We start from the raw sequence: 24,369 nt of genomic DNA on the forward strand, positions 1-24,369 counted from the left end.
CAGCAGAATCCCAGCTTAGTCTGAAACCTGAGCTTATAGTGTGACTTTGAAGCAACTTTGCCAGTGACGTGTGTCTTGGGTACACCACACATTGCCCTGACAAATTGCTCATTTATCCATACCATCAAAGTTTAATGGTCTTACATTTTAATAGAGGTTTTAAAAAAAAAAGAATGTAATGATAATAAAAATTAACGGACGAGTCTTGGTCATCTGTGGCACTTTTTAGCAATGGGCAAGATTTTATGTACTTCACCATGTTATTTCTAAAGTGAAAACCATTACAGGTCTTAAATTTCATAGAAACATTCTTGGCTTGGTGAGTAAAAGTAGGATTTTTTTTTCCCCATCCTAATTACACTGTACATGTTACATTGAAGTATGCAGCATACTTCATATCAGCATTTTCCAGTCATTATTTTTCTTGTATTACCTCACATGTTTTCTTTGCACTCCCCCATTCATTTTTAAATTACTATGATAAGTAATTTCTTCCAGCGCAAGGAATTCACACAGACCATGGTTTATGAGAGTAAAGTGTGTGGGTACAGTACTGTACCTCAGTGTAGGACAGATTTGTTCAAAGCCCTTCACCACAGCTCCTTCCACATGCCTCCAAGGTAATTTGATTCCCAGGACTCCTTTCTCACTTTCCTGAAGACCCTAGGATACTTGTAGGCAGTAGGAACGCTAGATTTGACAAACACATTGTGGTTTCCCAACTGTTATAATGGCTTATTGATCTGTTTTACTCTGTACTGATCTGTTATCAGATTTTACTCAAAGGTCACAGCTACATAGTTTATTGTATTAACAAATAATATATAGGCTAGTGTGCAAGTCAAAATATTAGCAGCTGTACATCTAATCTGCTCTAATTTACAGCATCTTATTATGTCAGTTGTCACTCTATTGTTATTTGTAACCCCCCCACCATCACCACCCAAAAAATAACGAACTTGCAGATTCATATTTGTTATTGAAGAATAAACTATTAATGTGTCCGCATTAAAAAATAAAAACTGCATTAAAACTGTACATTTATGCAGGATGTTTCCTCCCTTTTTTCCCCTCTGTCAGTAGTGCAAATCAAATTACTGAAATGAATTTGACTGTTCCAGAGGGACTGACAAATTACACGTTTCTTTGATTTATGACTAATACCATGTATTGTGTTTTGAGATTTGAGATTTAAAGATGTGAATCATGATGAATTAGTTCTTGGGCTGTGACATTGTTGTTTATAAACCCCAGACTAGCAGCATGACTAATGCTACTGTTAGGAAGTGAACCCAGGGTCAGGCTGGCCTCTCCCCTGATTATGATTTGCCATGTGCCTCTCGACTGGTGGTCCCATAGGTTGTTAAAGAACTGTGCATGAAAAGATGGAAATGCATCCTGTATTCATTAGTTATCACATTGCTAAGCCCAGTGTGTGTTACTGACAATAAGTTTTCTTCTAACCACATACACTGCGCTCTGGTCTAACACTCCACATCTTACAATGAGAATCTAGGCCCTGGACTTTTGACCTGGGGCCACATATCTTCCTTGAAATATTTACAAATATAGGGAATCCATTCTCCTCTTTGCAACATAGCAATGATTAAGCTGTGTTATTAAGACACAGTAGCTATGACTGTTTCCTATTTTCATCTGAACATCCATCGAGGAAATAATTTTGTATCTATTCTTTTCATTCACAGGTTTAGGAATAACTGTAATAATAAAGGTAATGCTTCACAATTTGACATTGATACCAGTGACAAATATGGAATAGGTATACCTTCAATAGAACAATTTAGTGGGGATGGTAAGATTCACGCAACTGAGCCCACAGACCCAATAGCCAAGGGGCTTTTCACTATTGATGAGTCAAGGCTAATATAGCCTTGCCTGCACTATGTATCTTTGTTTTACTGCATACAAACGTCACCGAACAAAATGGGGGTACTTGAGCACCATTGCTATGATCTCGGTAATAAATTGAGAGGTCAGGCAGTTTACAGTGTTTATATCCGTGCTTTCTATTTATCATTTATGTTGATATGAGAATTATTCAACATTACTCACGTTTTAATCGAAATGTTGCCTGGCAATGATGAAACAAGCTTATCGGTTTTGTTTCCCCTCTAGCTATTGCTTTTTCCAGCTATAGGGAGGAGGGTGCTTTTGTGCTCCTGCCCAGGTTGCAGGTCGGATTTCACATTCACTAGTGAAGTCAACTCCTTTATGAAGTTTCGCTTCAGATCCCACTATACAACAGCATAGCTCACTGAAGAACATCCTCTAATTTCCAGAATGCTTTGAAGCCTTGTTTGCTTATGTGGGATCCTCTGTCATTAAAGGTTATCTCGAGTAATGATTCGACACACAGCTGTCTTTTGTGTGTGGCGTCACAGGTATTTTATTTGCATACTTGATCCTATATCATACCATGAAACTAATAAAAACATAAATTGCATCCTTACAAGGAGGATGAAGGAATTGTGCTCAGCGCTACATTCTGATCTCTTGTTACTGAAACTGGCCCTGTAGTCACAATATCAGTGTGTGATGATATCAGTGTGGCTCTGTTGAGTGCCAGGACTGGGCGGAAGGACAGTATGTGTAAATGATAGTGGCAGGAAAAAATGTCTGCTCTTAACATCTTAACACTGCTACTGTGGCCACTGTTCACATACAGGGGTCACAAAACAGGGTCACAGATTTCTTCACAAATATATTGTTCACATTTCTCTGCTAATTGGTTGGTCTGTTCATTTGTTTGTGGTCGAGTTCTGCTGTCCTGTGTAATAAACTGAAATAAATGTAAAAGTGAGAAACAATCCAATGTGTTTTTTAACCTCACAAATGTTGTATTTTATAGTTAAGTTATGGTTAAATAATATTAACATTTATATTATTAAATAATAAAAACTAATAAATATTGGATCCTCACATACAAAACCTCTAATAATCAAACATAAGGGATTGATTTTTGTACTTCACAATATTGTCTGTATGCAAATGTGAGGCCATGTGAGGTACCTGATAAAGTGTGTAATGTGGGGGTTGAGTCCCTTCAGAAACCCTGCTCCAAAAGTGAACCTGCTGGTCCTGTAATGAAATCAGGCTCTGGGAATAATGGCCATGATCCTGTCATTGATCCCCACTGATCGGGCTTTGGAGTCCTGAAACACTTGCTGTGGCCGGGTCTTTGTTCAAAGCAGATTACAGTAATCCTTTTTACAGAAACCCCAAATTGCACTTTTTAATGCTGTCCTTGTACACAAAAGTAATTTTCCCATTCCACAGCTTAAATAATGCTGAGGATTTGTGAAGTAGTTGGACAGTTATCAGCCAGAGGGGATCCCTCTAATGGGGCGTGGGTGCTTCACTTTGAATCAAGCCATTGCTAAAAAAAATAAAATACATCTTTTAATTTTTTTTGTATAGATGAAATCATGCAGCAAGAAAGCAGTCCGCTGTGCGCTGTGGATATCACAGATGACCTGAATAAACAGTTTGCCTTCTTGTCAGGTAAGATTCTTTCTTTTTGCTTCCCTGATTTCTATTTTAAAAGGGGTACTAATACCATTTCATACTTTTCTTCTGTTACCATTGTTACTAATGGAGTTAAAAATTAACAGCAGTTAAATAAATGTTTACTGCACCCAGAGACCCTGCAGCTATATTGGTTCAAGGCCAAGGTGTTCACATGAGCTGCCTCCAAGACAGAGATGAGAAGCTTTCTTTCTTGAGAATCATGCTGTTGCTAAAAGGAATGCATGGAAATAAATTTGCTAAAAGAGCTCTTATGTAAGTGTGCACATGTTGCCATTTTAAAACACAGATTCTTAATAGAACAACTCTGACTTGCCAATGTTTGTTGCGAACTGATTCAGTGACATGAAATTCAAGCAGTTCTGAGCCCGGCATTCCTTCAACGTGGCATACATGTCCTAGATACAGGCCGAGGCCAAGTTACCATGGACAATGCAGCGAGAAACTGGGCCTGAATAATTTATCAGCTGTATGTTACAATTGAAGAGGTGTCTTTGGCAACAGTAAATAATTATATGTAATATCATGGGATTGTGTGACTGGTGATAAGGGGTCTAGAGCAAAATACATTTATGAATTATCACTCCATAAGTGTACATCTTTAACAAGTGTATGTTTAATAGACATTCTCTCTAGGGATGGATAAGAACTCTTTATGGCCTCTTGAGTCCCATTGCTTATTTGCTATACATCCTCTGCCATATTTTGGGGGGAATAAACACAATGTTTCATGATGATTCAATGTTTGTCTGATGTAAGTGTAAATATAACTAAACTGAATGAGGAGAGGATGCTTTCCAGTGCACATTCAGCACCACTGATAAACACTGTACATTGTGTGGAAAAGTCTTCCCCCTGAATGCAGTGCAACGGTCTCATACAAACAAATGACAACAACAAACAACAACTTTTTTAAATCTCCTTGTTTAGTCCTTTAACAGTCATATCCATGGTGAGATCCCTCTGACACTCGGCATGCTACTAGATTTGCACTTTCACCCTTTCCGGTAATGGGTCAGTTTTTTCATAATCAATTATATGTCCTGTCAGTTTTCCAAGATCACTGCCTTAGTTAAATAATTATACATTCTTTAATCTTTCATTATTGACATTAACTGTTCAAAGCTGCTGACACTTCTCAGCCACAGCCTTGTACATCCACTGCTAACATATCACTGTCAGAAAGTGGAGTGAGCCTGGAATATTTTATTAGAATTACATGGAAAGGGTGTGGGTGGGTCTTTTAAAACAAGAACAGTATTTGTTATTTCCAATAAGGCAACTCCCCTCAGAACGCAATGTGCTGCCTATTGGTGGGAGAGGAATAAATCGCTGAACCTCAGTCTGATTTTGAAGGTCTAATCGGGGAAGCGAGCGAGGAAGGCTGCTCCTTTATGCATGCCAATGTGTGCCTCTTTTATGATGATGCAACACAAAGGACGCCGAGGCCCCTTCGCTTTGTTCACGGTCACCTTGAAACAGGCTCGGCATCTCAATCGGGTCTCCTCTGGCTTCACTGTGTGGGGAGCTGAAGCTGCGTGGCTCCGCACTGCTGCCACACAGAGCAGCGCTGACCTGCCATTATAGGACATGCGGTCAGATTAATTGTCCAGCACTCCTCAAAACACCCTCCAGTGCCTTCTGTGAAATGTTAATGCACGTATCATAAAAGCCTCTTGTGAAATATGACATGCGTTCTTCGATTTGATGGCCAATCGTGTTTATTTCATATATATATATATATATTTATTTATTTTAATTAAAAATCTTTATGATCTGTATCCTTCAATCGTATATCTTGATAATTGATCGTATCGAGTGGAGCCCTAGCACCTCTGTTCGATCAGTAATGATGCTTTAACGAGAGAGAAAGTTAGAAAAGGAGTCTTATCTGTGTGAGGTGTGACAGGACTGGTAAAGTAAAAGATAACATTTTATAATGAGTTATTTAAAATCCTTCCTTCGGGTATTTATCAAAAGGGACAGGGACTTATTTTTGCTTTTCGTTTAGATTTGATTTGCATTTTATAAAAAATTATTAGAATATTTGTAATTTATCTGACAGCAGTTTTAGTGATTTTAATACTCCTGATATTAAATATCATTCAAAATCTTGAATGCCTTTTGTCACATACGCTAGCTTGCTTATATTGTATATTTAAAATTTGACATGTTTTGTGTTTAAATGTTTTCATATTTGGCCTGACTTTTATACTATCCTTTTCTGCATCAGTATTTAAAAGTACATTTATAAAATCCATGTATAATTTTATAATATTTGAGTGGCTGTGAAAAGAGGTCTCTTCCCATGTTATATCCAACTGCCCCCTTGTGGTCTTTAAAGATTAAATCAATAGTATGCTTGAGGATTCATGGAATTGGGTATAAACTGTAAAAACGAAAATGACAATGATTGCAGATTAAATGTTCATTTGTAATTCTGTGGTACTGAAAACAGGGGTTTATTTGTCTGGACTTTATTTGCATATGTCTCTGTTCCTGTCTGATATATAGACAATTTTATTTAGATTTGAAGCTGGAGATTAATTTCCATTTATTCAAAATATTCCTGCTGATTTTGTGCTAGTTGTTTTAATTCAATAAAGAAACTTTGCCATTGTTATGCAATATACACTCACCTAAAGGATTATTAGGAACACCTGTTCAATTTCTCATTAATGCAATTATCTAATCAACCAATCACATGGCAGTTGCTTCAATGCATTTAGGGGTGTGGTCCTGGTCAAGACAATCTCCTGAACTCCAAACTGAATGTTTGAATGGGAAAGAAAGGTGATTTAAGCAATTTTGAGCGTGGCATGGTTGTTGGTGCCAGACGGGCCGGTCTGAGTATTTCACAATCTGCTCAGTTACTGGGATTTTCACGCACAACCATTTCTAGGGTTTACAAAGAATGGTGTGAAAAGGGAAAAACATCCAGTATGCGGCAGTCCTGTGGGCGAAAATGCCTTGTTGATGCTAGAGGTCAGAGGAGAATGGGCCGACTGATTCAAGCTGATAGAAGAGCAACTTTGACTGAAATAACCACTCGTTACAACCGAGGTATGCAGCAAAGCATTTGTGAAGCCACAACACGTACAACCTTGAGGCGGATGGGCTACAACAGCAGAAGACCCCACCGGGTACCACTCATTTCCACTACAAATAGGAAAAAGAGGCTACAATTTGCACAAGCTCACCAAAATTGGACAGTTGAAGACTGGAAAAATGTTGCCTGGTCTGATGAGTCTCGATTTCTGTTGAGACATTCAGATGGTAGAGTCAGAATTTGGCATAAACAGAATGAGAACATGGATCCATCATGCCTTGTTACCACTGTGCAGGGTGGTGGTGGTGGTGTAATGGTGTGGGGGATGTTTTCTTGGCACACTTTAGGCCCCTTAGTGCCAATTGGGCATCGTTTAAATGCCACGGCCTACCTGAGCATTGTTTCTGACCATGTCCATCCCTTTATGACCACCATGTACCCATCCTCTGATGGCTACTTCCAGCAGGATAATGCACCATGTCATAAAGGTCGAATCATTTCAAATTGGTTTCTTGAACATGACAATGAGTTCACTGTACTAAACTGGCCCCCACAGTCACCAGATCTCAACCCAATAGAGCATCTTTGGGATGTGGTGGAACGGGAGCTTCGTGCCCTGGATGTGCATCCCACAAATCTCCATCAACTGCAAGATGCTATCCTATCAATATGGGCCAACATTTCTAAAGAATGCTTTCAGCACCTTGTTGAATCAATGCCACATAGAATTAAGGCAGTTCTGAAGGCGAAAGGGGGTCAAACACAGTATTAGTATGGTGTTCCTAATAATCCTTTAGGTGACATGTCAGTTTTCATGAACAATACTGCACTTCAGCACTTAATAACCTGTTTAGTTTAGAAAAGCATATTATCATAGGAGTGTTTCCTTTCTGAATATAGACAACTATATGCAGTGTATAATTATTTACTGTAAATATTGCAGTAAACCCTCAATACATGCAGTACAGACGGGCACCATAAAATATTCAGCATAAGCAGTGCTGACCAATTTACTGCCGATTTGTTTTCTTCTGAGATACTTTAAACACTTCTAAAATAAGTCCCTCTATATACATATTAATATTAAATAAATATATATGTTTATCTCATAGGAGGACGAGGAGAAAATGGCAGCCCCATCATCACTTTCCCAGAATTCCCTGCCTTCAGTGAAATCCAGGAGAGAGAGTTTCACAATGTCCTGACTTATCTCACTAGCATTCCCAGGTCAGTGTTCATGCATGCTTTATAGCTATATCTATTTGAATCGTATATTTTATTAAAATAAAATCTCCTCAATTTTTAGAAGAAGAAAAAAATAGTTGTGAACAGTTTGCCAAACTGGATGATATCTGCTGCAAACCATAGAGCCCCAATACAATGGTGTTTTGTGCCTTGCTAGCATTTTGTTTCATGTCTTGATGAAGTCATTTTTCTTGCAAATACGTATGTTTTTTTTAAAGAACCACTAGGTGTCAGTATCATACCCCCAAAAATATACCTTTTGGCTTGTATGGTAAAAATGTGGTTTGAAATTTGATATGTATTTTATTTTGTCCGTCCTTTTCTTACCCTTCTTGTTAGTTGTTATAATGTGCTTTTATTATTAAGTGAAAACATTTTGTACTATGTGTTCAAAATGACATGTCAGTTGGGGTGAACAGATTGCCAGGCTAAAAGCCACTTAATAATGCTATTTTAATTGTCATATCTATCTTCGCTACAGAGAGTTGACTGATTTTATTGTCAGAATCATCAAAAAACTGGATAATGTATCATTTCTAGAGACTAAAAACCAAGGGACAAGATTGTATAAATATAGGCACATGATCTCTCTGATTAAGTGGTACATAAAATTATTTTTTTCTTTCATTCATTCACACACACACACACACAATCTATTTTGGTTAAATGCAGAGCAGCCCTAGTTGCAGTACTGTGTTCGGTTTCACACCATTCATTTCACTGTGAAGAGACCTCAAGCCTGTCATGGGCAGCCCGGCAGAGCGCCCGGTGTGTAAGTCACTCTGTTAATTTGTAACCTGTAAAGAGGCTGAGGAGCTCTCTGTGATGCAGCTCTGGTACACCGATGTGTTATGTGTGCATCCATTTCAATCTGGCCGTTTGGAGGGTCGTCGTCCTGTCGTGAATATGTCTGTCTTGTGTGTGCTGTCGGTTCCAGATGGCGCTCCGTCCTGACAGGCCCTTTGGCTGTTTTTCTCCACGTCGCAATTGCTGTTCCTGTCTCTCCATGTCACGCACACACAAAATCCAAAATAGTAAATAAATCATTGACAAATTTGATAAAGTTTTGATATTGCTGTTGAGTATACATTAAGGTGACTACACACAAACATGTATTTAAATATTTTATTTTATGTTGATGTTATTATAAGAAATATATTGACTGCAGAGCTGAACGCTTGTACTCTTTTAGGCCCAGAAGGCAACTGTGTGTGTTTTCTGTGTTGTCTGGATTCACAACAGAGGTAAACCCAATTCCAAGTGAAGTAGCTGAATCCCAATTCACTGGAATAGCTCAATTGTCTAAAATACCTACCTACTGATTTTAAATGCATTGAAAAGGGTGCTGTATAGCTCCAAGATGTCTAGTTTGTCCTTCTGAATATATAGTCAATAACCTCAAACAAAACCAAAATGACCACAAAGGAAAACCAAAGCTTTATTGCTTACTGTGGTAGCTAAGAAAATCTATATAAACCAATTATAATCTTAATGCAGGCAGTGGAAAAACAGATGTGTTCTTAAAAATGTAAATACGCAAGAGCTATTTCAATGGGATTAAGATGAACATGGAAGTACTTTTAGAGCATTAGCAAAACTCATCCCATTTTCTGACAATTTGTGATTTTAACATGGTTATCCTAAGTGAATTATTTCACCTGATGTTTAATTTTATTATGGGAGGATGGAATTGTTTTTAGCAGTGTGTTCCTGACAGATTATGAACCGTTCTAATTCTTAGCATGTTTTACAGAAAACCTAATTAACTGAATATTATTTGGCATTCAAACTTATATTGGATAGGCCTCTTAGTTCTAAAATATGTATTTTCACAGAGACCAAGTATATCTGTAATGATTTATAACATAGGCCCACATGATGCACTATAATTCAGCTGTACAGACACATTGATATAAAAAATAAGGAAGTTACATAATACATTTTTCATATTCAGCCAATAGCTTTATACAGAGCTAAGGTTATCCTATCTAATATTTTCATAGAAACCCACATCATTTAAATGAATGAACAATTTATAGTTTGTCATATTCCGCAACATTGATTTTCCTCATGGATTCTTCCAATTGAGTTATTTATGGCTTCATTTGTCAATACAGTGAAGTGCCATTTTGCGTTCTGTCTATTCGGTAGCCACAGACCTGTGTTATCAGCCAGGATCTGTGCACCGACCCCATAAAACGAGCTGCTGATCGTGCTGCACAGGCAGCGACAAAAAAAAAAAAAAAACAAGAGCAAAACGCTTCCAGGATTGTCATTGGATTTGTAAAGAAGAAAGCAGCTTTGCTTTCAACACCAGAGCTGGTGTTTATTCTCACACATTATAGATCAGGGGGCTTGTCTCTTCTCCAGATTAGCAATTCAAGTGAGTTGCTGTTGCGGCTGTCGGTCAGCCCCTTTCCCGGCTGTGATTGGCTCGCTGGCAGATGCTGGCAGTGCACAATTGGCTTGGCTATTAAAATGACTGTAGCAGCAGCTGCCTGTTTTCATGCTCTCTGCCCATGACACTTACTTGAACACAGAAGAAAACTGAAGGTCATTCCTCAGTGTTTTTCCCACCATTTCATATAAAAAATTGGATTCAGTCTCTCTGCTTCTGTAGGAATCGGTGAAGATCGAGGATTGCAGTTCCCCAGTTGTGATTTTCATTTGTGTGTTTGGAATGCAAATGCCATCTTGTACTCCTCCGATCTCCAGTGTGCACATGGGCTGCAAGCAGTTGAGCATCTGCGGCTGGCTGAAGGATGGTCTGATTTTCTAATCGCGTGGATCAATGACCGTTGAGGCTTTTCCTTGGTGATTACAGCTTAATGAGAATTGTGACCAGGTTTTCAGTAAGACATGTTAATATGTCCACCTGAGGTACCACATTGTGTATGTATATCTAAAGATGTTTTGCACAACTGTATGTTTACATAATCATCCTGTGCCTTCGATGTGACTCCCCATTCCTTGTTAGATGCGGTGACTTAAGAATGGTGTGCGTGGAGGCATGACTGGCAGCTTTTGTGGTGCCGTTTTTGTCATTGCTGGAAGCAGCCGTCCTGGATTTGCAATGATGAATGTGAACTTTTCCCAATTAGCCTCCAAGCTGCCGGGGTCGGGTTTATCCTCATCATTGATCGACGGCAAGACAAATGGACCTCTGTGAAGGGCACCCTGCTGCGCATCGCGGTAAGTCACCTTTTTGGTCATTTTGAAAAGCTTCCCTCTCCTCATTCAGAGCGATGCTGGCATGTTTTAGGATCCTCTCTGCACTCTCTTGAGCGCTCCCTCCCTCCTGGAAAAACTGCAGCCTTCTGTGTGGAGAGATAGGGACTCTGTCATTGCAGGTGGTCCTGTGGTCACCGCTGCAGGATGGGGTGGGTGACTGGGGTGAAGGAGTCTGGACAAATGTGAAGGCAGTCAGCAGAGGTAATGTGAAGTGGCAGTCTCTCTCCAACTTCAGAAGCCTGATGGGACAAGACAGTTGGGGTAGCTCAGTAAATAGCCTCAGAAGAAACCCTGCCCTGCTTAGAGAGAGCATTGCAATTGGCAGCAGGCAAAAGTGGTCTATTTCATTGCATTAATATACCATATTGTATTATTTAAAAATCCCCATTGGCATGTCTTTCTGTGTTTCAGTTTGTACAGTTATTTAACTATATGTAACACTCATTCTCATATAACAGTAAATTTTTTAAGCTTGTTCTGATTTGCCACAGCTTCTATAACACTTTAAAAAAGTTTTTAAAAAACACAGCCCTCTGGAGCACCATATCTTCTGAAAAAGTACCTGCACTAGGCAGTTTAAAATAGATAACGCATGTTTGTACATAATGTAATAATCCCAAAAAAGGTCAAAGTCATGCATTCATATTGCTGAAACCTACTGGATGCAGAGCAATGTGAGGATTAACCTTGTACACCTAGGGTTATCCTATGAGAAGCAGTATGCAAAGAATGGTTACGTATTCAGTGAGTAACCATAGAATCACGTTATCCTGACAGCTTGCAGCTCTTAGTGTAGTGTAGCTGAATATTATATTATATTTTGCTGCTCTCTATAATGGACAAGAGAGGATTCCATGGGATTTCATTTACATTTTTTTGTGGTGTTCCATTTAATTGCTGATTTATAAACAACCATTGTGTTTATATGGTAGCTGAGGGAAGACCTAATGCAGAGTCCCTTATCTATGATTGTAGGAAAAGGACAGCATTTCATTTGTATTCTGGCGTGCGTCTCTCTCTCTTTCATGCTCTCCCTCAATCCTCTCTCCTCTCTCTCTCTCTCTTAAGCTGATCCTGAATGTGAAATACAGCCAGAGGAAATTTTGCTTTAAATGTGTGGAGGTGTTTTACTATGTGGGAGGAAAGCAACAAAAATACTGGAACACTGTATCTGTGACAGTCAGATATTATAACACATACTCACATCAATTGTACTCGGCTAAATATGGATGTTTACATTTATTAGCAAAAAATACATAAAATGAAAAAGTCATAAAAATTATATATATGGCTGAATACAACATGTTATGACATGTGAAAAAATAGATTCTTCTCTGTGGGTCAAATTATGTCTTAAGTGCAATCTATGCAAATAAAATGAATGTAGCCTTGCTAGAATCATCATTGCTATGCAAAATAATGTAAATAAATTAATTGAAATCCATCTGACCACTGATATATTATAACCCAGGTTACACTGTGAATAAGCAACAGAGTTCAGTGCTTAAAAAAATCTAAAAAACAAATAATAATAAGGAATCAATAGGTAAATTCATATAGAAAGTGTTTTGTTTGTTTAAATCCAAAATATATCTTAAGATTAACTATATCATGATAGCTTCTTTTCATCTTTGAGTATTTCGAAGAGGCTTTTAGCATTAATCTTTGCCTTTATATAATGTATTTCAATCAGTAAACATGCAAATGCAAATTGCGTTTCCCTCTCCATCATGTTTGAGTTCCCATTTAAATTAGCTGAAAAGCAGCAGTTCAGATACAGCGATACTAAGAAACCAGTTGGATGACTTTATTAGATGGAAGCCCTTTCAACAGCATTTTCCCAATTTCCTAAACAACATCAGATGTTGAGGAAGTGGGCATTCCTGAAAATGCTTTTCATGAGCTTGTACATACTCTTTGATTTAATTTACCCTTTCTTTTGCCTTCACCTACTTTAGATAATTTGCACTTACCATGATTTCTAAAAGGTCATCTTCTAGACTTTGTTTGAACATCTACCTCTATCTATAATATATGTACAGAGACATAATATACCTAATTGCATTATGCTGCACAAGATTATGCATTATGATTGTGTAATTGTCTTACATGCCCACATAACCTGCTACTGATTACAATATACAACAAAAATGGTGCAACTGAGTGTTTCAGTTTGTATCACAGCAGTATAGAATACGTTTACTCTTCAGGGTACTGTTTGTCCTGTGTTGTAAGGCAGGAAACCCTGATTCAGTAACCATGGCCTGTTCTGGGCCACTTGGTAACCCAGTCCCATGTGTATGTGTCTCCAGAGATTGCTGGCTGGGTTGATAAACTCGGAATACTCCTCCTACAAAACATGGCTGAAGAGGTTTTTTAACGGTCAATAGTAGTGTCTTTCACAGTGTATACTTTAACTGGAATGGCTAAATAAGATTGTGTTTAATGCTTTTCATGTTATACAATCATAACATTTTCAGTGTTGCTGATTTTCTTATTTATTGTAAGTGTTTTTTTGTTTGTAAGGACCTTGGATATCGTTCACATTCTGTGGCTAACAGAAGCTCTGCAGTTACAGTTTGTCAGCTTTTCTGTAGAGAGCAATGCTGCAGTAAGCAAGTTTTCAAGGTTGAGGAAGTTAATTAAACTTAAAATATAAAATGAGCAAGATGCAATCTTACCAAAACAGTGGAATCAGGATGCAGGTCTTGGAGGCAAATCATTTTAATTATACCCCACCTACTGACGTCTATTTACAAAATGTGTATTGTATATATTGGGCATACATTTGTTGAAAGGCCACCTCGTCTCAACTCTTTAGCAATAAAAACAGAAAACCTTATGATATCTAGAGAGACTCTAATTAACCTAATGTTATAAATCAAAATTATGCATATTATGAGCACAGTTTAATTAATTAAAAAGGAATTAAATGCCAGTAAGTGTTTTGCAGGTGAATTTAAGCATGTCAAGGCATAAACACAGCATATTTATTCACATATGCATGTGGTGTCTTTATATACTTGATACAATTTTGCCTTTAAAAGGTGTCAAAAAATAAATTAAACAAAAGTCACAAACACGACATAGTCTGATTATTTTGGCAAGATATTGTGGATAATGGTCATGGCAAATTGAACTAAATCTGACTAATGTAGATCTGATGGTCAAAGTTCAATCAGCAGGTCTTCAGAGTGTGGTGGTTATTAGAAAGAAAAATAAATTATCTTACTCTTTGTTAATGTGACAGAACTCATTCAGCCCTGTAGACTTAAGTGCTAACCTGACTGGAATCCAGTGACCAGTGCAATTATTAAACCTGTCATTAAGGGATTACAATCACTCTTCAATTGGAAAAAAAATCCTTAATGAAATTACAATAAATATAGGATTTTTAGTGTGGAATGCTTTTTTTGTATTTGTTTTCCCCTTTAATCACATATATTAAAGGGGAAAACAAATACAAAAAAGCATTCCACACTAAAAATCCTATATTTATTGTAATTTCATTAAGGAATATATATATAAATATAAATGTAAGAAACAACTTTGTCAGCAGCTTCAGCATAGTCAAAACATAATGTAAAGGAACATGATTGATCAAATTAAATACGACACTGTCACTTACCACTTACCTTTTTTTAAATACTGTACAAGAGACAACTGTTCTGAATTGGGACTTTCTGAAGGACAAACTGGTAAATTAATCCAGTCAGCCTCCATGTTAATATAGAAATGATTTTTCATTGTATGTCATGAAAAGGAGAGTGCAGTCTCGAGCAAGAGCCACTGAGCCGATTAAACTCCAAAATGCAATACCTTCTCTGTGCAGTGTGTGGTAATTTAATTAATACGGCGAGTATTTGTACATCAGGGGAAAGTAAATGTATGCCAATTAACATACTAATGTATCAATCTGGAGGCTGAACTCATTTTAATGGTCTGTGAAATAAAAACAAATGCCAAGCATCTCCTCAAAATATCTGGGGGAATTCGCCGAATATTTAATTGCCATTCTTGACTTTTAACGTAAAGCTGGAAAAAGCATAAACATGACTTGCAAATCAACAATCCTGTGGAGGGGAAAAAAATCCTTCCTTGTATGTGCAAGCCAAGCAAAGATTCAAACCACCTTCTCCACGAAATTGAAATACTGAGAAACTAGAATATGTGTGTGATGGTAAAGTATATTAAATGCAGCCAAGTTATGTGAGTTGAGTATTTTATACTTTCAATGTAACCTTTTAAGTATGCAGAGTTAACAGGAACACACGTGCCTTCTTCGGCTCTCCCCAGCAGTTGTAGGGTTGAATGAACGAGTCCTTGAGAACAAACGTGGCCCTTTCTGTTTCAGAGATCTGTCTGTGTCTCGTTTTTCTAAGTGAATAATTATACTTTCATTTTGGAAATGGCTGTGTGTTATCTCAGCATTTTATTTCCCCCCATGGACATTTCCGCGTGATTGGCCTTTTATTAATAGCTTGCACTATAAATCACCACCCTCTGAAAGCAAATCTCCGCAGTGCTCTTGACTAACAGAATGGATATCAATGAAGCACTGCACTGATTAATTGGGCTTCATTTCCTTGTGCCAGTGCTTTGCTTTAGCGAATTACCATTGAAACAGTGACACGCAATTCTATAATGCTGACTTTGACTGGAAATTATATATTTTTTAATATATGGTGTCAAGAATAGCACACCCCTGTTAGAACAGTTCTAGAAGGCATTACCAAGTCCGATGCATCTTGGGTTATTGATTTTGACATTGGTAAACGTCACCGTTGTGCTCCAAAGCCTACTGGAAGCATTTTTTTCTAGTAATTCAATAGATAAAAGATAATTTATAGATTTTCTCAATTTCATTTCAAAGAATAGACTTGCAAAATTATATTTCAGGTGAGCTATGGATACTTGATTCCTGTGAGGGAAAATTTCAGAAGTGCCTCTCTACACCTGCGGTCGGTTCAATATGTGCTGCTTTAATTGTGCCTCGAGGTGTGTCCTATAAATTAAACTGCATCATAGGGAATATGGTCCTGAAGGCATTTCAGTGGCATGCTGTCCAATCATATGGGCTGCTTCCACATGCTTAAGATTCATGATAGGAGGACACAGAGTATTGATTGGCTACATCCCAAGGCGCATTTAACATCAACACACATTATTAATGCTATTAACAGTGTAGCATTATAACTCCACTGATCGCTTCTCTTTAAAAATGAACCTGATCATTGGAAACTTGTATAGAAACTGTTATTGGGTTTATTTCTGGAAAGTAATCGGCAAGAATTTGAAATTAAAAGTCAGAAATATACTCTCAGAGATGAACGCTAAAATCAAAAAGTCTGAGTTTTTGTGAGATTGTTTTTTTTTTTTACCTCGTTTCTATGTTTTGTCATTAATTTCTGCAGTCACCATTTGTAGGATTAAGGAACCAAATGTTCTTAGCATTTCCATCTTAGATGAAATGTTATACCACCCAATTACATGATTTTATTCAGTTGCTTTGAAACCATAAGATACTGTTAAACAGCCCCATGGTTTGTTTTATATACATTTTTGGTGGGTTGACCGATCCATGAGGTTTCCAACCTGTTTGATGGGAGGCCTTTCATGTTCTTGAATTTTTATGTCGCTTCATTAAACCTCCAGTCCAGTCCAGAACCAAAAGATGCTGAAGAGAAATAAATGAAGGTTGCTTCTGCTTTGCACTTGTTACTAATTTGCATTGGAGTTGTTTCCTGCATTCTTAACTGCATCCTTCCACACCTGCTTAGAGGAAAGCGCTCTGACTGTGTGTGTCTGTGTCCCGCAGGGTTCATTCCCAGGGAACCTGCAGCTAGTCCTGGTTCTCCGCCCCACCACGCTGCTCCAGCGCACCCTCTCCGACATCTTGTTCAAGTTCAACAAGGATGAGTTTAAAATGAAGGTCCCAGTAAGTCAGCCCGAGCCGCATGCAACTTAGTGCGAGGAACTTCCATTCATGTCATGTGATTTGCCTTTGAATTGAAAAGAAAAAAAATATTTTAGCTCTACAATGCCCCCATTAGAAAGTGGATATACACTCACCTAAAGGATTATTAGGAACACCATACTAATACTGTGTTTGACCCCCTTTCGCCTTCAGAACTGCCTTAATTCTACGTGGCATTGATTCAACAAGGTGCTGAAAGCATTCTTTAGAAATGTTGGCCCATATTGATAGGATAGCATCTTGCAGTTGATGGAGATTTGTGGGATGCACATCCAGGGCACGAAGCTCCCGTTCCACCACATCCCAAAGATGCTCTATTGGGTTGAGATCTGGTGACTGTGGGGGCCAGTTTAGTACAGTGAACTCATTGTCATGTTCAAGAAACCAATTTGAAATGATTCGACCTTTGTGACATGGTGCATTATCCTGCTGGAAGTAGCCATCAGAGGATGGGTACATGGTGGTCATAAAGGGATGGGCATGGTCAGAAACAATGCTCAGGTAGGCCGTGGCATTTAAACGATGCCCAATTGGCACTAAGGGGCCTAAAGTGTGCCAAGAAAACATCCCCCACACCATTACACCACCACCAGCAGCCTGCACAGTTGTAACAAGGCATGATGGATCCATGTTCTCATTCTGTTTACGCCAAATTCTGACTCTACCATCTGAAGGTCTCAACAGAAATCGAGACTCATCAGACCAGGCAACATTTTTCCAGTCTTCAACTGTCCAATTTTGGTGAGCTTGTGCAAATTGTAGCCTCTTTTTCCTATTTGTAGTGGAGATGAGTGGTACCCGGTGGGGTCTTCTGCTGTTGTAGCCCATCCGCCTCAAGGTTGTACGTGTTGTGGCTTCACAAATGCTTTGCTGCATACCTCGGTTGTAACGAGTGCTTATTTCAGTCAAAGTTGCTCTTCTATCAGCTTGAATCAGTCGGCCCATTCTCCTCTGACCTCTAGCATCAACAAGGCATTTTCGCCCACAGGACTGCCGCATACTGGATGTTTTTCCCTTTTCACACCATTCTTTGTAAACCCTACAAATGGTTGTGCGTGAAAATCCCAGTAACTGAGCAGATTGTGAAATACTCAGACCGGCCCGTCTGGCACCAACAACCATGCCACGCTCAAAATTGCTTAAATCACCTTTCTTTCCCATTCAGACATTCAGTTTGGAGTTCAGGAGATTGTCTTGACCAGGACCACACCCCTAAATGCATTGAAGCAACTGCCATGTGATTGGTTGGTTAGATAATTGCATTAATGAGAAATTGAACAGGTGTTCCTAATAATCCTTTAGGTGAGTGTATACATAACATGTTACATTGCTTATGGCAGCTATTAAAGGATATGGTGTAGATAAAACTGTAGGTAAAGTACTGTAACTAAAGCTTGTGACTGACGCTGGTGTTGTGGAAGTGTGTGAGAGGTTGTTTGTGTTGCAGGTCATCATGCTGAGTTCAATAACAGAACTGCACAGTTACATCGACAGGACCCAGCTGACCCAGGAACTTGGAGGCACCCTGGAGTATTGCCACGAGAAGTGGATTTCCCATCGCTCAGTGAGTGGCGCTGCCATCTTGTTTACCCAATACTCCAGCTTAATTGACTGGTTAACAACAGAGTATTATCATAATTTAAAACTGAGTCTTCAATGGAGTCATCTGGTCATGTAGGCTCAGACTATGTGGGTTTTAATGGATCTATAATCCTTCACCGGCTAAAAACCTGGCTAAAATGGTAACAAATTCATTCATAGTTACTTAAATGGAGTAATTAAGAAATCTGTATGGAATAAAGGCAAGGTGCGTTGCAGCCCAGATCTTGGGATCTTCCGGATGTTCGTTGTTTTTCTCAGTGCCTGTGTCAGTCTCTCGGTGTCATTGTGGTTCACAGGCTATTGAGGGTTTTGCTCTGATGGTGAAGAAGACTGCTCAGACACTGCAGTCTTTTGGGACGGAACTGGCGGAAACAGAACTGCCGAATGATGTCCAGGCAACCACAAACCTTCTAGCAGTACACTTGGAAAAGAAAGACAAGATGAAGGTAGGATAGAAGAAAAGTATAAGACCAAAAATAGGGGGTTGCAAACTCCCAACTAATCCCATAAAAAATACATTTAAAAAAGAGTAGTCACTAAAGATGCTGCTTTATAAAGCATTTATAATTGGTTTCCATCACCAGGGAATTAATGGCTTAAGAAGAACATTTATAAACTGTATCTCCAAACATTATTTTCATTCCAAATCTCTGAGAAAAAAACTTAACTTGGCGGTGAACCAGTTTTGTGTGGTTTGAATATTTAAAATGTCTTCTGCTGTTAATAATATTAATAATAAATCTTTACCAAGATTCTGTTCCCAACAGTGTTAGCATAAGTGCATTGTTTTTTTTATTCCCTCTTATCTTGTAGGAAGATTTACAGATAGCCCTAAACCAAGGAAACAGGCTTCTGGAAAGCATTAATGAACCAATTGTGAAAGATCCTGATTATAAAATGAACCAAGATGAGATGGAGAACCTGGCTACAGTGCAGAGGTGAGAATAGGATGCCAGACACATTACATGCATCCTCTTCCCTGACTAGCAGGGAAAAACCTGGTCTGCCATGTCAGAAACTGTTTTTAGCTCATCTGAAAATGACAGGTATTTCTAATAATTTTGTGTGTCCTAGGCAATCTTTTTTTTTATTCACTTCTGTAAGCAAATCTTTGTCAGGTCTGACAAATCTTAGTTATATAAAACGTGTCACGTTAGCCAACTTGACATGAAAATACATTGATGTATACACTTCACATTCCATATGACATCTCCAGTGTCAGACCTGTTTAACACTGTGCTTTTTAAGCATAATGATAGCGACAGTAGTGTCGTAACTAATACATGACTTTACATCAATAATAATAAGTTTAAAAGAACAAGCATAACTCGAATAGAGAATCACGATCTTTCCATTCTGTAATGGAGAGAGATCTTTCTTGTAAAGCTTGGTGGGAGGGAAACAACGGTTGTAATTGAAGTAGTTTCCTGATGAGTTTTGATAGTTACACAATCTGTGCCTTACCTTCACGATTCATGTCTAGTCAGCCCTGGGTCCAGGCTATCCCTGTGCTGTTGGTTGTTTTTATTATCTGTTACAAAGTCTCAATTTCAGCATTAGAAATCTGGGATAGTTTCTTCATTGGAGAGAGGATGAGGTTTACAGCTAGCCTGGTGTCATTGTCAGTACACCACTGCAGTTCAAATGTATGTGGTACATAAAGCCCACGCTGTAATAAATTAGAATTTGAGAAACCATGTGGCCTTTCCCTAATCTCATAGTTAAAACTTTTATACAACATTGTGCCCAGAGAGAAGCATGTTGGCGATTAGTCATTTGAAAAAGCAGTGTGCTCTGAGGAGTGGTTTAGGACATTCCCTGAAACTAAATAGTAGGGGAGCACTAAAAAGGCCATCTGGTTTCGATTTAAGGCTTACTTATGACATTTAAAAGTGTTTACAGTGAAACTAATATCAACTTTACACAGCAGAGGGTGAACAAGGGGCATCTTTCTTTATGCATTTCAATGTGCAATTTCTTCCCCTCCTTTCACGTCTGTGTCTATGATGCAAGGTTGCTCTCTCAGCTGGATGAGACCGAGATGGCGTTTGACGAGTTCTGGGAAAAGCATCACACCAAGCTGCAGCAGTGCCTGCAGCTCCGGCACTTCGAGCACAGTTTCCGGGAGGTGAGTGTGCCGTGCTGTACCCAGGCAGCCACAGAGGGCAAGCCCCTGGTGTCCGGATGGATGGACCGCCTGAGCATGGGCACCTGGCGCTGCAGCTGACCGGCCTGTCACTGCGTTGAAGTGACTAATGACTGTAACAGTGCTGCCCCCATGATATCAAACAGTCGTTATCTTTACCAGTGTCTGTGAGATCTTCCCTTCATTGTGATGTGAAGAGGATGGGGTGAATACTGTTTTCAAAGCAATACCAGATAACTCTAGGCTTTTGTTGGTGAATCATTGCAACATTTTAAGCATCAAGCAGTGATACAACTGAAAAAGCAGTTTCCTATATACAAGAGCAGTGCCCCTCAATGGCCGACTATGCTTTTGCTTTTTCAGGTGAGGGCACAGTTGGACCTCGTGTCAGACCGCCTAGCGACATTCTCAGACGTGGGGAACAGCCCTATACACGTGGAGCATATCGTACAAGATCTGTGCAGCTATGAGGAAAAAGCCTGTGTAAGTAAACAACTGAATATATCATGCAATTAATTTAGTGCATTTGATGTAGACGTAACCCTCCCTCTTCCTCTTAGGAGCAGATTCTCTTCAGCTAGGGATGACCTTTCACCTCCTGTCACAATAGTCGTGTTTTAGAGAGTTCAATGAACCAGTGACCTGTGACACAAAGGGATGGGTGATGCGGTCACCTCTCATCCATTAAAAGCACTCAACGCTTCAGATTGGTTTTGCTCAAATTATGGAAAAGCATTTCCAAAAGCAATATGGAAATACTTTGTTAGCAATGTAAACAAATAAGCAATTTATACACTCATAGATTTACAAGCATCTATTGATATATAAATTACATGTTTTTTGTTTGTTTTTATCTCAATGTGCGTATATATAATATATACATAATTACATAATATTTTTCATTTAACCAAAATAGAAATAAATGCAAATGTTATATTTCTTCTGCTTTGTTAATAATGGAGGGTAAATTGGAAACTTCATCACTGCAGTATTTTCTCTTATCAATCCCGTGAAGAGGCCCTTCCTGTTTCTCTGGCATTATTTATCGATTAATCATGCCAGTGTGCGTGGCCTGTTGTGAAAATGGAGCCAGTCCGTTGCACTGGACTGCCGCAGTGTACAGGAACAGCGAAAAGCTCCTTCACCCTTCACTGCACAGTCTGTCTCATGGGATCTGCCTCACACACATTGCCTGAGAGCCGAGGCCTGTCTCAGGATCACAGCACGGAGAAAAGCCGCAGTGTGATTGGTGCGCTGGAAGCACGCTCTGTCCTCTCATAGACTCTGACATGCAGGGAGGCTCGGGAAAGGGACAAACAAAACCTTGTTGTCAAGAGAAAACCGTTAGAATATTTATTAACAATGCCTTTTTACTTTCAGTCTATGAACTTCAAAATGTTCAAAGGTACATTTCACTGACATACACTCCATCCCAGTTCTGTCATTCTGTCTTGGCTCATGGTATACATATTTTTAGTATTTATTATTATTAATTTACATAATTTGTGTATAATTAACTGTATGTCACTGTGACTGTGTTAATGTAAAATGGTCAAATTGGACTCCAAATCCATTTAGAGAGGGAAGGTGGTCTTTTAATGATGATAGAGGAGATGCAAGTTTTCTACATGTATCTCTGTGCCAACAGGAGGTTCTGGACCGGGCGAAGGACCTTGCCTGTGAGGGAGACCAGCTGATCGAGGACAGTCACTACGCTGTGGACTCCATTCTGCCCAAATGTAATGAGCTGAGGAGCGTGACCGAAGAGCTGGTGGAAGACATGAAGGCCAAGAAGGCCCTGCTGCACAAGTCAATGGAGTTGCACCAGAGTTTGGAAAAGGTGCGCACACCACACTTAGACTACAGTTTGAGTCCAATCTAAACATGTATGGATATTTGTCTTTGCACAACTGAAAAGTCTGATTCACAGTTTTCTTGCATATTGGGAATTAGCCCTGTAGTTTCCGAGATGATGTTATTTCCACTATTCTGCAGAATTCAGCCCAGCTTCAAAGCACAGGGACTTTGGCACAACACTGTGGCTCCAATCGAAGTGGTGTTTGGCATTAACAGTTAATGAAACTGGTTTTAAAATAACATGTATTGATTTTTGCCACAAGCATGGTATTGTGTTGTACAGTAGGGTTTTATTTGCATACTAGCAGCTGTATTTATTTAACCTCAGAGTAGGACTACACACACTCCTCAGTGAAAGAGGGATTACTGTGTGGGTATGCTGTTTTTTTAATATAGCTTTATAAGTTTTCCTTCATTGATTTCCCTTCATAAAATTATTTAAAATAAATGAGCTATTTAACATTACCCTGAAGACATCTGGTGTCTAGATCCATATTAATAGTATAGAACAGACTTAAATAGCTGACCAATCACAAACTGAGTTATGGAGTTACTGTAATTATTTTCTAATTAATTAATTCCTAATTCACTTTCACTTCCTGCTAGGCTTTGCAGACATTTGTTGGTGTTGTCTTTCGTGAATGTGTGTAATCTTTGTCCACAGTTGTAGACATAAGTCTCGATGGATCTATTTTGTGCTATTTTTGACTAGTTCAATTAGTTAATCATTTTTTAACCTTCTCTGCAAAGCATGTGTGTGTGTCTATCATTGACCAATTATTGTTTATCTTCATGATCCTCTTTTGTCTCAAGAATGCAATTTCTTTTATTTAAAATGTCAATGTCCCAGATGGATTGAGGCCTCTCTCACTGTATTCAGGCTGTAAAATGGTACGATGAAGGGATCTTCCTCCTGGCCTCTCAGCCTGTGGACAAGTGTCAGTCCCAGGATGGAGCCGAATCTGCCCTGCATGAGCTGGAGAGGTTTATGGACACAGCCGCACAGCACAAACTCCAGGATCTCGGCGCCATCTGGAGGGATTATGAGACAGTACTCAATCAGGACTTCCGGGTGAGGCCCCCTTCTGTGGCGACAGTGATAGCAGCATCACTAGGCCAATAACACCTGCATCTTGGCTAAATGTGTTACGGGTTATTGCATCCGGCCTGCCTGAAGGTCGTTTCACACTGGACCCGTCGCGTCAAGAAAAGTTAACCTATCAAATTGCGATCACACCAAATGCATTCAAATCAGTTGAACGCAAACACCAAACCTGTTGTTAAATCTTGAGATAGCAGCGAAAGACACTTACTAACAGAGGAATTAATGTTGGTAAGATTTCACTCCATATATATTAATGTGAACTTGTAGTTTTTTCTAGTTTTGTCATAATGTCTGTTATACATTGACACCTCTGCAATTAGAAACTCTTCAGGATCAGTCAGGAGCTAGGTTGTCGATGTTTGTTTTCATGGTGATGGGGCTACAAGCTGTAATGTGATTGGTTAGTAAAAATATACACCAGGACACGGCCTATATTTGATGCTGTCAGTTTTACCCGACGCAGCCAGTGTGAAAGGACCTGATCTAACTTTATTTTTAGTTAAACCCTTCACTTATGTGACTGTTGACTCAGATGGATCTGTGTTATAAAGGGCTTTATGTACCTGTATGTACCTTGGTGAGACTTTTTATTCACATGCACCCCCCACACA

General features: G+C 39.0%; 1 protein-coding gene across 8 annotated transcripts in view; it reads left to right on the plus strand.

Annotated features, from left to right (window-relative positions):
• mcf2la (mcf.2 cell line derived transforming sequence-like a) overlaps nt 1–24,369 on the plus strand; it is a 57,058-nt gene that overhangs the window by 17,532 nt on the left and 15,157 nt on the right. For all 8 annotated transcript variants that reach the window (XM_066706190.1, XM_066706196.1, XM_066706191.1 and 5 more), the window contains exons 2-12: nt 3,439–3,522; nt 7,708–7,822; nt 10,942–11,032; nt 16,890–17,009; nt 18,496–18,612; nt 18,947–19,096; nt 19,464–19,588; nt 20,664–20,778; nt 21,160–21,279; nt 22,445–22,636; nt 23,534–23,725. In XM_066706190.1, coding sequence (XP_066562287.1) covers nt 3,439–3,522; nt 7,708–7,822; nt 10,942–11,032; nt 16,890–17,009; nt 18,496–18,612; nt 18,947–19,096; nt 19,464–19,588; nt 20,664–20,778; nt 21,160–21,279; nt 22,445–22,636; nt 23,534–23,725 — 1,421 coding nt within the window. The remainder of the gene's footprint in view (nt 1–3,438; nt 3,523–7,707; nt 7,823–10,941; nt 11,033–16,889; nt 17,010–18,495; nt 18,613–18,946; nt 19,097–19,463; nt 19,589–20,663; nt 20,779–21,159; nt 21,280–22,444; nt 22,637–23,533; nt 23,726–24,369) is intronic.

This window comes from Amia ocellicauda, chromosome 6 (genome assembly GCF_036373705.1).
Source record: "Amia ocellicauda isolate fAmiCal2 chromosome 6, fAmiCal2.hap1, whole genome shotgun sequence".
Classification (NCBI taxonomy): Eukaryota; Metazoa; Chordata; class Actinopteri; order Amiiformes; family Amiidae; genus Amia; species Amia ocellicauda.